Source organism: Haemaphysalis longicornis, unplaced genomic scaffold, assembly GCF_048455015.1.
Source record: "Haemaphysalis longicornis isolate Haplotype H1 unplaced genomic scaffold, Haemaphysalis longicornis Haplotype H1 scaffold_9, whole genome shotgun sequence".
Lineage (NCBI taxonomy): Eukaryota > Metazoa > Arthropoda > Arachnida > Ixodida > Ixodidae > Haemaphysalis > Haemaphysalis longicornis.
Genome location: NW_027526460.1, coordinates 136,651,011 through 136,666,889, shown reverse-complemented (window position 1 = coordinate 136,666,889; position 15,879 = coordinate 136,651,011). Strand labels below are relative to the sequence as shown.

General features: G+C 46.7%; 1 protein-coding gene across 1 annotated transcript in view; it reads right to left on the bottom strand.

Annotated features, from left to right (window-relative positions):
• The window catches only part of LOC144153457 (uncharacterized), a 36,344-nt gene that overhangs the window by 14,599 nt on the left and 5,866 nt on the right, over positions 1–15,879 (bottom strand). Inside the window, exons 3-5 of the mRNA XM_077685101.1 lie at positions 12,788–12,940; positions 7,818–8,048; positions 3,009–3,214 (exon numbers count right to left, since the gene is read on the bottom strand). Of these exons, the coding sequence (XP_077541227.1) occupies positions 3,009–3,214; positions 7,818–8,048; positions 12,788–12,940 (590 nt within the window). The remainder of the gene's footprint in view (positions 1–3,008; positions 3,215–7,817; positions 8,049–12,787; positions 12,941–15,879) is intronic.

Sequence of the window (15,879 nt, the reverse complement as noted above, 5' to 3'; positions counted from 1 at the left end):
CGCCCTTGAAAGCTACCCTATGCGGCAGATGCCGGTTGTTGCGACTACTGCTTAAAATTGGGCTGAGGTTCTCAAACAATGATGTCCGTCACCCGTTTCTTCTTCCCGCTTAGGAATTGCATTGTGACGGCCGTCGATATCTCCGTAATAGGCTCATGCTTGTGCGTGTGGCTGCGGCGTCACCTTGAAACTCGGTGCGACAGATGTACGCGTGGTCTTCCCACGGGTGGACACCATTGACCTTGAGCGGCACATGCGCAGTTGGGTCATGTTTGTTTCCTTCAGTACGTGTTTTATTGGGTTAGCTATGAACCGAGCGATCATAAAAAATTATGCATCCCTCCGTCTAACGACGACGATGGTTGAACGCGAAGCTTTCTTCCGATGGATTCTTTGGTTGGCCAATCCCACACTGGAAGTATGTGCTACTCTTGAGGTACACACCACTTTTCTAGAATACCCGCAGCAACTATCGAGTGTGCACTCCGTAGGCCTCATGCTGGGTTGGGGGTGTACGGCGCGAGTCTGTTCCTGCTGCTTGGTGTTCCTTGAGATTTTTGTCGATGTTGGTTTGAGGTCTTAAACCCCAAGATGGGACGTTTGGTCTATCTTCCTAAACCGCACAATAGGGAGTAAGGCCAAACGCCTTGTATCTAACAGCCTTACGGCAGAGCAACGGCATTCTCATTTTACTTGGTCGCTGGGTAATGGCTGTCGATGTTCACCACACAATATGACGTTAGGCCTATTTACGATGCGCTGTCGCACACCTGCATGACCTCCTCCCCTGCTGCATATCAGCCTTAAGCAAAGGGGCCGTAACGGAGCTGCCGCGAAGCTTCGAAGGGAAGCGTTTTATTTTTGTTACACTTCACCCACAATCAATATCATCAGAGAAAGGTGGCTTTTCTGCATAGCATATTCGCGTCACAGACGCCATCAATGAAAACATTAAAGCTCCGCTTTAAAAGTCTTTGCCGTTGGTCCGCGGAAATCGCGTGACAGAATAACATAGAACGAATGCGCTCGTGCGGACAGCCGGTGGCGACGTTGACTGCAGTGTTGCTGCTATGCCTCCGGCAACCTAGTTTAGTTGCTCGGGGGAACATGGTTCGAGGCTCGAGCACCGGTTTCTGCATCTCAGCGTGTCTGGCACAGCGTAGAGATTCTTCTCGCAATAGGCGTACGATGAAAGCTGACGTTGCTGACTCATACAGCCACAACGATTTTAGCAGAACGTTCCCCTAAAAACAAAAAAAAAACACATATAGGGGCTAAAAATTTCATATAGTCACGAACCTCAAATTAGGCCCTTATGGCACAATAAATGATTTCTTGAAATGTTTTATTTCTCTTACTGCATGCCGATATGTTAATTAGGCTTGATACGGACTCGATGAAAAACAGCAATCATGCCTGAAATTCCCGTCTCCCGAAATCAGTTGGGTGTAGTGCATCGGACGTGGTATTGTTTATGGGGTTGGAACATGCATTGCTTTTCGCCATTATATGTGAGGATGTGTTATTCGTGTTCTTGTGTAATTACGTGCTTCTTTCTAACAAACCTCAATACATAATCAGCGCGGTTTTGTCGTTCCTCTTCCTGTGTCCTTGTTTACTGTGCACTGTTTTAGGGGCACAGCTCCTCTTGCTCGGGCCCTGTCCCGTCCCTCGTTGCTGCTGTATCCGGCACATTAATGGTGATTGTGGCAGGATCCCCCTAGGGATTGGCCAACCAAAGATTGGCTGAAGAGGTCAAAACGTTACGCGTTCGTTGCTACCCAAAAAGAAGAAGAAGAAAAAGAGGTTGTCGTTCGTCGCCTGCGAGCTCAAGACAGGTACCGGGGGTACGCGACACAAGACGGTCTGCAGAAGGCGACGGCCAAGGTGGCTGAAATGTCACACACCGAATTCGCCAACTTACCTACGGAGATTCTCATCGTCCCAAACAAGCCCTACATAATCACCACAAACATCGACGTCGTCGACGGGCTTGTCAACGGAGCTTGACGTTTCGAGTCTTTGTATGATGTGCGGGCGAATGTTTCACGGTTTTACCGATAAGCATTTTAGCTTCACCTCTCTCATCATCATTCACTTCGTGGAGATGGCGGGATTTTTTTTCGCATTGACCACAAGGCAGTACGTCGTGCGGATACTCTGGTGTTTCAGCGCGGTGGGAAGGTCCGATGTAAGCAATCATTAAAAGGTATCGACATCGTTTGTTTTTAAAATTGTGCCGTTTGGATGAAATCGGCAGGCAGGTTCAATTTCCGATGCGAAATAAGGCTTGCTTTCTCGTTCACAACATACGCATTGAAGCTGGTGTAGGCTATGGCAAAGGGCCCGAAAGCAATCGAAAGTGCACGTAGCAACGAAATGCCGCACCAGCCCCACACGTAGGGAACGCTCAATTCAAAGAGCGGGATTTTAGAGTTGTTATACACCTTCATAGCTCTGCTGGACTGATTAGCAAAAGGCGATGAGAGACTCGGTAAAAAAAAAAACAAAAAAAAACAGCTGATGATTACTGTACTCCATAATGCGAAATTTGTGCGCAGCGCGAACTCCAGTCTTCTTGATCACGGCGCATAGCTGCGGCGTCTCAGAAAGCGATCGCGTGATCAACGAACGCATTGTACAATTTAAACTACTGTAGGTTCTCGTTGGTACAGACACAGTTGAAAGCTGAGTCATATTCCGCACAGCAATCCCCCAACACAATGCTATGTAGCTGTCTGGTAGGAAATCGAAACAGCCGAAATTTAGACGTTGGTTTAGAGGAATTCTCCAGCATTGGAATTATCAGTGGCCCTACATATATGCAAAGTTGGCGGAAACTAAACCAGCGCAAATGAACGGGAGAGGGAAACAAACCAGAGAATCCTCCCTCGTTCACTCTCTCGTACTTGTGTTTTGCGCTGTTCTGTTTTTCGCCATGCTTAACCAGCTAGGCCAAGCTTTGCTGCCACGGAAATCCGGGTTGATGTTGAGCGTGCGGGACGTACTTCACGTGGTTGGCTACCTCGCAGTGTGTTTCCTCCCAACGACAGCCCGTTTCTTCCTTGCAGAACCACGATATTCTGCTGTCCTCCTGGAGGATGTGCCGGCTGATGCTGAAGAATCCGTACAGGATGGCCAGCACTTCGCCCGTGGAGCTCTCGAAGGCACAGGACACCGTGCCTTCCATGGGAACGGTCGAGGAGAACTCCAGCTGGAAAGGTAGATGAGTGGAAGAGAAAGCAAACTGTGTGGTGGGCGTCAGAATCAGTGCGAAACATCTTAATGAAAATTCCGGCCTCTTTAAGGAACATCCCTTGACACCTCTGCGGTGGAATCTTCTCGCTGCCTTTCTTCGCACGAAATCAGGCAGAATATATTTTGCGAGGTTCATCACATGCAAACCATCTATGAGTAGACATAGAAAATAATTCTACGGGGATACCAAAAAGAGCTTTTTTGAAATATTACCGCGCACCCTCATGGTCTTCTCTGACACGTGTGGGGATTTTTGTGGGGCAAGAACCTCTACCTTCGCCGCAATGGCAGCGTTGCTCCACTCCTTTTTGCTTGTGCGGTAGCGCGATGTCTTGTTACTATAGCAACGGTGTTATTTTAAGGGTTATTACATTAGGTACGATGTTAGAATGGTAACGACCGTGCAAACGGTTCTATACTAAGGATCGAAGCGTTTGTACGTTCGTTGTCCGAGAGTAGCTTCCACGTGCCTGATAACCTTTTCATTTATTTCATTTCATTTATTTACTCTCAATGCGGTTCAGGCGTTACAGAGAGGAGTTGGGTAATCAGGAAAAAAAATCACATAGCAATAACACACAGCGGGGCGGAAAGAGAAACAAAAATCACAATGAATGAACAAAATCGTAAACTGCCGATTTGAAGGTGACAGGCTCGGTGATGCAGACGATGGAAGCGGGAAGGCCGTTCCAGTGCACGCTGGTTTTTGGAACAAAAGAGTCATGATAATGTTTAGTTCTGCACAATGGTAAACCAACTTTGAAAGTGTGGTCAATGCGGGGAGATACATAAGTGGGGCCAGCAAAAAGCAAATGTTTAAGAATTTGATTGATGTGATAAATTTTATGGAATGTACACAAGCTAGAAACGATGCGTCGTGTGGAAAGGTCATCCAGATTTAACCATTTTTTCATTTCGGTTACACTGGCCAGGCGCTCATAGTTTGATAATATGAACCTAGCAGCACGATTTTGCAGTGATTCTAGAGATGAGGTGAGCGATTTAGTACCGGGGTCCCAGACGGATGAGGCATATTCGACTTTTGGTCGAACGAGTGTCTTGTATAATATTAGTTTCAACGATGACGGAGCAAGAGAAAAGTTGCGACGAAGAAAGCCAAGCGTGCGATTGGCGTTGTTAGAAATTAACTTCACATGCGTTTCCCAAGAAAGGTTTTTGGTAATATGGACTCCGAGATACTTATTGGTAGTAACATCAGTTAAAGGCGAACCATTGAGGTAATAAGTGGAAGGAGCGGTGGGGTTAATTGCTCGCGAAACTCTCATAAACTTACACTTGTTAACATTTAATTTCATACGCCATGTTTCGCACAACGTTGAAATGTTGTTAAGGTCAATTTGAAGACTCGCGGTATCAGATGGGTTTTAAATGACTTTGTAAATAACGCAGTCATCAGCGAACAACCTTATAGACGAGTTAACAGTATCAGGAAGATCATTAATATATATTAAGAATAGGAGAGGGCCTAACACCGATCCTTGCGGAACACTGGATGTCACCGGGCAAGGGCCGGAGTCATGGTCATTAACAGAAACATACTGAGTACGATTTAGCAAGAAACACTCAATCCACTTGATTACATTGATGTCCAGATTAAGCTTACTGAGTTGGAAGAAAAGTAGTTTATGATGAACAGTATCGAATGCCTTGGCAAAATCAATGAAAATACAATCTATTACGGATGAGCGGTTCAAGGCAAAAATAAGTCGTTAGTGAAAACCAATAGTTGAGATTCACATGAGTGATGCTTGGGGAAACCGTGCTGGTGTTTAGTAAAGTATGAATTAGATTCCAGAAAATTAATCAGGCTGGTATATATTATGTGTTCTAGAAGTTTACATGGGATTGACGTTAAAAAAATTGGCCTGTAATTAGTTGGGGAATGTACGTCACCAGATTTGTGCACTGGAAACACCTTGCCCACCCTCCAGTCGTCTGGCACCGTGGCTGTCTGTAAAGATTGGGAAAAAAGTAAGATAGTAGTAATGATGAATAGGCACTAGTATTCTTCAAAAATTTGTAGTTTATGTTATCACATCCAGCAGAAGACGAAAGTTTGGCGTTATGAATCATGTGGGTTATACCATCCAAATAAATTACAATCGGTTCCATTTCTGGAAACGTAACAGAGGAGATAATGGGAGGATTTACAGGAGAACTATTTATAAATGACAAAGAAAAATCGTCGTTAAGAACATCGCAGCACTTTTCGCGTGGTAAAAAGTGACCATATTTAGATTTTAGACGGATATCGTTAGTTTTACGCGTGTTCACTACGTTCCAAAACCTGCGGGGATTAGTAGATAATAAATCAGGAAGTGTTTGAATTAAAAAAGTGCACTTAGCAGAGTAAAGGGCACGTTTATACTCAGATGCAGCTGAAATGTATGCTTGCCATCTAACCGCGGAGGTAGGTAGCTTGCAGCACCGAAATATGCGCTTCTTTTTGTTTAAGAGTCTCTGAAGGGATATACTAAACCACGGTGCTCTTGAGCATGGCAATCGGCGGGTTGGAATGTATGTGTCAGTGAGTGCTTTCACTTTCTCCTTAAACAGTTCCCAATTTTCATGAATGGTACGCTCCTAAAATTGCGGAATGAAGGAATCAACAAAGAGCCCCAATTCAACATTGATTGAATCAAAGTCTGCATTGCGGTAGTCGCGGATAATTTTAGGTTGCTTGCGCATGCGCAGGGAGAAAGATGGTATGATGAAATGTACAACAGAGTGGTCGCTCAAACCCGGTAACAGCGTTAGATTAGAAATCATCTCAGGATGTGAGGATAAGACTAAGTCAAGTAGATTAGCCGATGACGCAGTAATGCGAGTTGGTTCTTGAACAAGCTGGGTGAGGTTAAAGGGGGAGCCCACGTTGATAAAATTTGTGCTTTCAGAAGAGCCAGAAAGCACAGTTGGGCCAGTGTCTTCCCACATGATTGCAGGAAAATTGAAGTCGCCTAATAAAAATATTGCGGCATTCGGGTATCTTTTGACTACATGGCTAAGACAATCAAATAGGTCATCACAGAATGTTGGTGGGGCATTTGGCGTCCTATAACAGACACAAAACAGCGTATCTTTATAATTTAAGTGAATACAAGTGCATAAAAATTCAAGAGAAGATGAAGGAACAGGAACGTCAAAAGACGCCAAGGCGTCCGAAGCCGCAATCAAAATGCCACCACCTAGGCGATCAGTACGGTCAAGCCTATAAACGTAATTTTTCTGACAATCGAACAGTTCATCACTATTAATTTTGTCAGACAGCCAGGTTTCTACAAGCACAATAACGTCAGCAGAACATGTGTCGACTAAGCTTGATAGTGCATCTCGTTTGTTGACTATGCTTCGCATGATTGTAAAAAGGAATGAGTGGTCTATCTTAGGCTTTACTTGAACGGCTGAAAATTGCTAAGACTTGGGCGTCGGCGAAGGGTTAGAGGATTGTGACGTGGTAGCCTCAGAAGCTGGTGCGCTTGAGGGCCCCAGAAGCTGGTGGGCCTCAGAAGCTGGTGGGGTATACGATTCGACTTCGCATACGCTATCGGTCTCACGGCAGTACACGTAGCACTTTTTATTATCGTATTGCTTATTGTACCTCAATGTGTATGTGTGACCTCTTTCTTTCCCAAAGTCCAAGAGTTTCTTCCGGCTGAGACGTGTCAGCGGCTCCCATATATTGTTGAAGCGTCCGCACCTAAGACAACGTCGGCAAACTGTCAGCTTGCGACATGTCGGCTAGTTTCAGCAAGCACTTGGATAAACCACGTCCTCTCCAGGGACATGGTTTCCTTCGAACGTTTTCTAAAACAACTTGCCTAAGTTTAGATAAAATAGAGCCCTTCTTATTGTTCCACATTTTTCGTCAGCCCACAGGGTGCATAGTAAGCAAGTGATTTCAATAAAGCGCTCGCATCGCATGTATTTTTGAGCGCAGTTTCTGGCTACACACCGGTTTGAAGAAGTCAGCCGTATAGGCTGCTTTAATAGGCCGTATCAAAACAAAATGTGAAAGATTGGTTCAGTATAGCTTTTGGTTGCTCACTGCGCTCCATTCAAGCTGCGCAACACATTTTCTTAATCAAGAAAAACAGATAAAATATAGAAAAACGTCGAAGCATTAGTGGTGCCATGAGGTAGAACAGCCCAGCATAAAAACGTATCGCTGTAAAACTGCACGTTAGCGTTAAACTGACACGATAAAACGTAAATAGGCTCCGCAATACAATCATATAATGATGATTCTTGGGGGTGGCCTAATCCGACTGCTGCTGTTCGCACAATCAAGGTTGTGAGCCGTCATAGAGAAATTTCCAAAAAGTGCCCGAAGAGCCTCCACTGCTTCAGATGTTGGCTATGACGTCTGGAATATCTGCTTGTAGTTGCCGATGAAATTCATCTCATTCTGGTCGTAACAATAGAGTCGCTTTAATGCACCAAAGGAGGTTTGCTCTTCCCGGTTCCTTTAATCTGGGGACAAAGTGGTAACGCCTAAGCGAAGAAGCCCTCCAGTGCAGGGTTTGCGAGGCGAGCTTCACCTGCGAGTCATAGATGACGAGCGGCCCACTGACAACGTTCGTGCGCGAGCGCGTGATGGGTGGCATCCTGCACTTGAGGCCATCTGCGCAGAACTCGGTCAGGTTGCGGAAGTCGATGTGGAAGCGGATGGCCAGTTTCCCCACGTCCGACACGGCCGCAGAGCACGTGTACAGAATGGGATCGCGCACCGACGCAACCGGCTTCACCGCCATCATCCGGAAGTCCGGGACCTGCAAGGGGCCGCTTTCGGTTACGCTCTGGTATTTAAAGTGTGCGGAGGCACCTGATTCTAACTCGCAGTCGATTTGCAAGATGGGTGGAAAAAATAAAACCGTCTTTTACGCAGTCGGAAGTCTGCTAAAAGAGCGCAGCTGTGCTTCTCTTTTGCCAGCTCGAGCTTCATCGAACGCTCGCCCGAGAAGAGCAGCGCCGTCCCTGCGCTGACGTTCCGGGGCAGCGCAATTGAGTCTACTACAATCGGAATAAACGCAGGGTGATATTGAAAGTAGCCACGACAGGGCGCCACGACCTTGTGGCGAATCACAACATCGCACTTGACAGTGTTCACGTTGAGAGGGACTGCTTTGTTTCATGTACCAAACCTGTATTTTGTCTTTATGGCACATCTAAGGTAAAAGCGTTAGTGGCCCTTGTGGGGAACACATTTCAGTTAGTACGTGAATTTAACCCGGGCCTCCAGAGGGTTAGACGAGTGCGTTACGCCTGCCCCACCTCACCATAGTGAGTGTCGGGACAAGAGATAGCCTTGCGCTTGCGCCTGAGACGCCAGTGGACTACTCAGAGAGTGAGTAGAACAAGTGCACGCCAGTCACGGAGGCTCTCATTGTGCACATGTGCTGCGTGACGTTTCGCAAGTATGCCTCAAAAGACGTCAAAATGAAGTCGAAGAAGCTCTGGCGAACATGATGTAGCAATAAAGACGTATTTGGTAAGTATCACTAGGCTGTGACCTCCACAGCCCATAAGTCGATTTAAGTGCCTGAGAATTTCTAATCGATACCCGTTTGTATTAAGAACGTAAAATATTCCAACATGGCATAGTTTTCCTTTAATAAGAGCAAATTTACAGCAAGCTGCTAGCCCATCTGTGTTAAGAAGGGGTGGTGTCGTAAGCAAGAAACCCCAGCAGAATCCAGCAGCTCGCGCCCAACACGCCGATTGTGTACGTCAAGCTATTCAGGAATAGGTCGTAGAGCTCAGTACACGTTTAAAAAGCCACAAAACAAGCATCCGATCCGCATGATGGATGATAAGGCGCCAGTGAACAAAGAGACCTTCCCCCCATACACACACACACCCCCGATTACGTTTGGTAAAGAGTACGTTTGTAGCTGCTCTCTAAAAGGAGGATTGACGTCATTCGAGGTCGAGCGCTTGACAGGACACACCAATCCTTGCACTAGACACCAAGCGCATGCGCAGGACAGGCAGGCCCAGGATTCGCCGCCCGAGACGCCGAGCTCAAGCGACAAGCCCGCCGAGGCGGCGAGGAGGATTTCATAGCCCCCCCCCCATCAGCATGTGTAGTCGTTCACAACAAATTTGCTGGACATCCACTTTGTCAGGGCGGGATGTTGGCCATTTTTAAGCGGAAGGTGGGGTTAAGGGGTATCTACAGTATTGAGAGAGGAGTCACAAAATTCGCCTATTTAGCATATAACAATGCGGCATTTTCATTGCACAAATACCCCTTGGATTTCCGGTTCCTATCGGCCTTGACATTAGGAAAAAACGTTTCCTTGCTCCCTTTCTGAGAATAGTCGAGCACTGAATTGCTCTTCGTTTTATATGGACATGGATAATGAGCATGGAGGTGGCTGAAACGGTGTTATCGGTTATAAGAAGGGAGAAGTTTTGCCCAAACACTCAGCCCCGCTTACGCGCAGCGTGAAGAAAAATTCGGAGGTGTTCGAACCGCCGAACCCCCAAACCCCCGTCTCTCACTGCGTTCCTGATGTGCTCACATCTCTTGCAAGTGCTGTGGGCGGATGGAAGGAGCGCCGCTTCTGTTGCCCAAGCCGCCAGTCTCAGAGCTGTTGAGCTGAAGGTTCCGCTGTTGACAGCTTGGGCAGGAGCAGCGACATTCTTCTACGATGAGCGCTTTTTCTCACTATCTAAACACTCTTCATATCTAAAGATATGAAGGCTGTAATTAGTATACTTTTTTGCGGGGTTTTTCTCATCTAGTAGCGTCGATTTTTGTGGAGTAAAGACCTACCCAAGTTTTGGCAGACGTTTTCACTTTGCATTTCCGTGTACCAAAAAAATATGCCGTTCCTTTGTGTTGGTGGTGATTATTACGCCAAGGCTCCCACGGTCGGAAACCGGATATATAATGTAACAAGACACGCAAACACACGTTGAAAGTGGTGAAAAACTGGAGAATTATAGATGCGTACAACAACGTCTCTGTCTATTTCGGACGACAGAAGTTGTTGACGTGTTGCTAGAATGGGAGACCACAATCGCCATGGTTGGGAGTATTGAATACGTGTTGTTTGTCACGCTTTCAGTTTGCGCTTTCCTGCCTTTAATACCAACCACTTTTTGGCTGTCCTATTGAGTTCATGTACATGGCCTGTAGCTTGTGTTCTCTGTAGCTTGTGTTCTATAGGTAAAAGCACAGATAATTTCTAAAGAAACAGGCTAAAATAATTTTCATTGGCCACAAATTTCTGAAACCTAAAAGGCTGGGCCATGGAGTGTCTAAATTTGATACTACCATATGTTTTCAAACAGCTCTGCCGGTTGCAAGTGCGTTATTGAAAAACCGCAAAAGGAATTGGAAAGCCTGCACATTCCTGTTCATTTAGTTGTGTACAGGCTTGAAATACCTTTTCTTCATGTAGCGTACAGTTAAAACAGCTAAAAGCATGTTGCCGCTCGGGTCGCTGTCATGGTTGCCAGCATTCGTCTTGGCAGCAGACATATAAATCGTAAAGAGAGAAATTACGCTTCGAAATATTCCAGAGCGTTATCAGCAAAGGCGGTTCGGTTCTCGATGTTTTAAGAGATGCCGTTTCGTTAGGGATGGAAAACATATACTCCACAAAAACTACCACCTCCCCTCGCGGGAGCCCCTGTGTAGATGCGATGCATAGGGGGTTCACGTTGCAGCGTTGGACAGCGGAGGAACGGCGCTGGAACGATGGAGCGGAGCGGCGCAGGCACCGGGTTTTATAGCGCGCATAACGGTGAGGGGACGCGCCGGCGCCAGTGCGTCTGCCGCGGCTATGACGCAACACAATCCAACACAATCCACTTTAATCCAATCCAATCCAAATCCAATCCAATCCAAGCCAAGCCAATCCAATCCAATCCAATGCCCCTCGCGAGAGAGTGTTCGCTATCGGAGAGGAGAGGGGGTGAGCGGAGGAGAGCGAAGCTGGCGCGGCGAGGAGAATGGGGGAGGGCGGACGCCGACAACAACGACGCCGACGCCGGATGGAGGGACAAGGCGGGTGAATGAGATGCGTGGCATCTAAAAATCGGTTGGTGGTCCCTTTAAAGGGGCACTGACACAAAATTTTGAAGGCGAGATAACTTCGGAGATAGATTGGTGGGAACACATATACATCATCTGCAAAATATCAGCGGCGAATACAGCCTAGAACATATTTAAAATCAATTTTAAAGTGTGCGAAACGCAACCGAGCAGCCAGCAGAGGACCACGGGCAATTGTAAATAAACAACATCCACACACGTCACGAGTTTGTGTTTGCCGCTTCCGCACTGCCGGCGCTTTTTGCCGGCTCGCCCGGCTCGCCGCTCCAATCGGAGGGCCGGAGGGCGGAGCTTCTGTTCTCGAGAACGAACGACCCGATCGTTGGCGGCGGAGGCGCCGTGATTTCGTCAGCTCATCGGGCAGCTGGCCACGACCAAAGTTCTACAGCGATTCCACGCACTCTGTTTCTATTACTGTTTATTACCATTGGATGCGAAAACGCACCGGAGGCACGAAAAGCCCACTGAGCTAGCCGCACGGTCGCTGTGCAGGCAGCGGCCACGGCCGCGAAGTGGCCCAGGCCGGCGCAGGTAGCTCGAGTGATAGCTTGTTACCGCTGCACGAAATTGTCCCCAAGTCCCGACCATGGTGGCTTACATGAGAAATGAGTTAATGATGCGATGGCGGGTTGCATTAAAAATTGTCATCTGCACCGCTTACGAGAGCGGCACGCGAATATCCGCCGCAGTGCTAAGCCGAACACATCTGTAGGCGGACCTGTAGGCAGACCGGCCGGCTGCTCCCAGCGCGCGTCTTGCCACCCACCGTCTCGAGCGTCGCGCGTCGTTCTTTAGCCGCGGTAGCATTTGCACTCGCAGCGCCTGCGTCACATCCACGGTCGCTTTTTAATTAAGCGCCTCACGAGATCAGTACGTGGGGGCATTCGCAGAAACTGCCGTCGATGCGGATTCGACAGTGCTACGGCGGCTCTGCTCTGTGATATCCCTCCGACGGTCACGTAGTCAGCTTTGTTCCCACAAAATCCACAAAATCCATCGTTTCGCGGCACTCGCTGAAACCGAAACTGCGACTGGCCGCATTGAAAATGCCTCTAATTAAACAACCGTCGCACGGTGAGGCAAATGAGGTTTCTACAGGTTATAAGTAGGTCACTAGCTACTTATCGCAACAAAAAAAACAAGATGCAAAATTTTTGTGTCAGTGCCCCTTTAAGCTCTTGACGTGGCCGTTAGCCTGCGCACTTTAAACATCTGTAGTTACAAGGAACACAGTAATGCAAACTGCTAATAATATCCGCAATGAATAATATCCCGTTTCTGAAAATTATCCAAGGAAACATTTCGGTTCCAATTTCAATTCATTACGCTGTAGTAGTGGGTCCTCCTCCAAAACAAATGGACCAACCACTCATACATGGTTTCAGTTCACTAGCGCCCCACCTAGTCATGTGTAAGTTGCTACTAAGTAATGCATGTGCTTACCTTGTCAACGCCGAAGTACCAGTCCTGGAAGCCAGAGGCAATCCGAAATGAGCAGAAGAATATCAAGAAACTCAGCAGTACGTCGTCAACCACTGTTCGCCCTGTGCTTGGCATGCTGTGATTCGTTGATCGCAAGCTACGTGCCTGCGCAAACTATAAAAGATAAGAACACTGTAATAGACCGCATGGTGCTATAACCCCAATACTATTTCGTTTTGCTTTTATGCTAGCATTGTAAGGCCTCTAAGTAAATGGTGGAGTGGGGCATTTTGTCGGCAAAGCAACCGTCTCCGTGCACAGGTACAAGAACCAATGATGATATGATGATGATGATGACGATGACGATGGTTATGATGTACGAGAGAACAGGATGAGATAGATGTTGAGGATGACCATTATACGCAGTGTATGAAGTATGAGAGGATGCCGATAATGTAGAAAGGGTTCCTGGAAGTCTGGAAGTGACCGTGGATGCCCAGGGCAACGTATGTAACAATTGCTCGCTTTACGTTTCCTCTACCCTCATAAAAATGATTACAAGGATTTATTAAACTTGTTATAGATATTGCTCAAAAGATTTTTATAAACGTTTTGTCAACATTCTATAGAATATTTCTATTGAGTTTCCATTACAAATAAGCCACCGCGTTTTAAATAAAAGTCTATAGAGCCAAGTCAGTAGAACTTATCGGCTCTGAATGTAGTTCCTTATGAGTTTCTTAGGGGGCTTTTATAAAATAAATTCAATAAGTTTTCTATGCAATTCTTACTGAGTACAGTCGCAACAGCCTGTTGCATGGGAGTCAGGTTTGAACGCAGTTTCTGGCAGATTTTTATTAAATTTATGGCAACCAATTTTTTATAAAATTATTATTGAGTATATTTTAACATCCTGTTGCGTGGGAATAAAGTTTGAATAGACTTAGTTTTTTTTTAATTTGCCTGCATTAGATTTCTTAAAACTATGTTTGAGGATGGTCGTAACAACCTGTTCCGTGTGAGACAGCTTTGAATAGAGTTTCTGACGGGTCTCTATTAAATTTATCTCAATTTTTAAAATTCTTAAATTCATCACAACTTGTCGCATATGAGCTAAGTCTGAACAGAATGTCTGACGAGTTTATTAAATATATCTCTATTAGCTTTCTATAAAAGTCTTATTGAGTATAGTCGTAATAACCTGTTGCCTGTGAGTCAGGTTTTCTAGCAAGTTAAACAGAGGAGCTTTGTAGAGGCTCGAACTCTCCGGCGGTGATGTCCGCCATCCCAGGCGCCACCGCTACCAAGTGCTCCCAAGACGTAGTGATGGGACGTCCATCGCGCGATCTTGGTTGATGGGGCGGGGCAGGCGGCGCAATAGCAGCCCACATATATGCCCCGATAAGCTACCAGACCTCCGTGGGTTGGCTATAGAAACCCAATACAAACCCGTACGACGATTTTTCCCGCACTAAGTAAACATGTATACCAATGCTGAGTTTATGAGATAAAGGTGTACTATGGTACTCCTTTATGGTCGATGCGTGTATTGTCTTATCGCCGCTCTTTTCCTTTTCTAGTAACCTTTGGACAAAAGTGTAACGCGCTTTCACGCATGCACCCTGTGTCCAGAGATCTTACCAGAGCTTTCCGGTATACCAATCAGTTTACGGGGGAAAGCATGTTATTTCACAGGACGCCATCGGTGCCACTAAGAAAGCTATCGGTTGATGATATATCTGCCGATACTCCCCGTGAAGGTGGTTGACCAGCGAAGCTGTATTGGCGACACAACGGTATGACAATACGACTTCATTTGCATAACATTTTAGGGTATTTTTTTTATTGCAGTGCCGTCGCCGTCTGGACGTCGTCTCTGGCGAGTGGCTTCGCAACCCCGCTTTACCTTCCCCGCAACAGCGATGGCTACATTAGGTGGCACGGGGCGCTCTCGTTCTCTCACCGCCACGTAGGTGACGTGGAGGCGAAGGCCGCATATACTTGCCGGTGCTCATTGTGTCATTCCTCATACAAATTACCCGCCGCGTTGTCTAAGTGCCTAAGGCTTGAGCAGTTAGCCCGAGGACGCGGGTTCGATTCCCGGCTGCGGCTGTCGCTTTTCTGATAGAGGCGAAAAGTGAAAACGCCCGTGCGTTCGATATTTCGGTGCACATTAAAGTTCCCCAGGTTGCCAAAATTATTCCGCAGCCTTCCCAACGGCGCGCCTCATCGCCTGCGTTCCGTCGGCGCGTTAAAGGAGCCGTAGAGACAAACCACAAGTTTGGTTCATTCGAAAGGTACCCTCGTTAGAATCATACTGAAACCACTTTTAACGTACTCTTCGCTCGAATAAGCTATATAATTAGAGAAAAAGGGAATGGCCATGCGACCCACTCGCTCATTTCCCGCAACAGAACCTACGATGTCATATGAGCCCAGCTGTGCGATTTGCTGAAGCCGGCAAAAGCAAACGCAATTTATGCAGAGCTAATAAGCTTGCCGGACGAGCTTTTGCGCCTAAATGCAATAGATGTCCATTTTACAACAGTAAGAATGGTGCGGTACACAACAAAAGTTACGAAAGTACACATAAACATAGAAGTACGAATGCGCACTGCTGTTGGTACTGGGCACACTATGCTTGTATTTGCTGCAAATCAGTCCGACGCTTTGGAGTTGTCTTATACGACGCTGGCCGATCGGCGTAAGCGACGTTGCCCTACGTGACCCTGTTTGTCAAGAATACCCCATGTTTGACGAAGCGATTACTTTCTGCCGTAACAAAAACAAGCCAGGTGTAAATGCGGTCAAAAACAAACCAACAGCGGAGTGCTGAGTATGATAGCGCCACCTGGGAGGTTTGACGGCAAGCAAGGCTGCAGAGCCGAAGGGCGCAGTCTACGTGTGTGTACGCGCCGTAATGATTTTATTTTAGACGTCACCGAAACACACGATTTGGTGGGAGAATCAGAATTTTAACCTAAATTGATTAATTTCTCAGTGATACGGCATCTATTGCTGCCGCGGAAGCGCTGGGGACGCTATAAAACACGGAATCTCTCGAATAAAACCAAGTTGTGTTTTGTCTTCATGGCTCCTTCAAACCCTGCAAT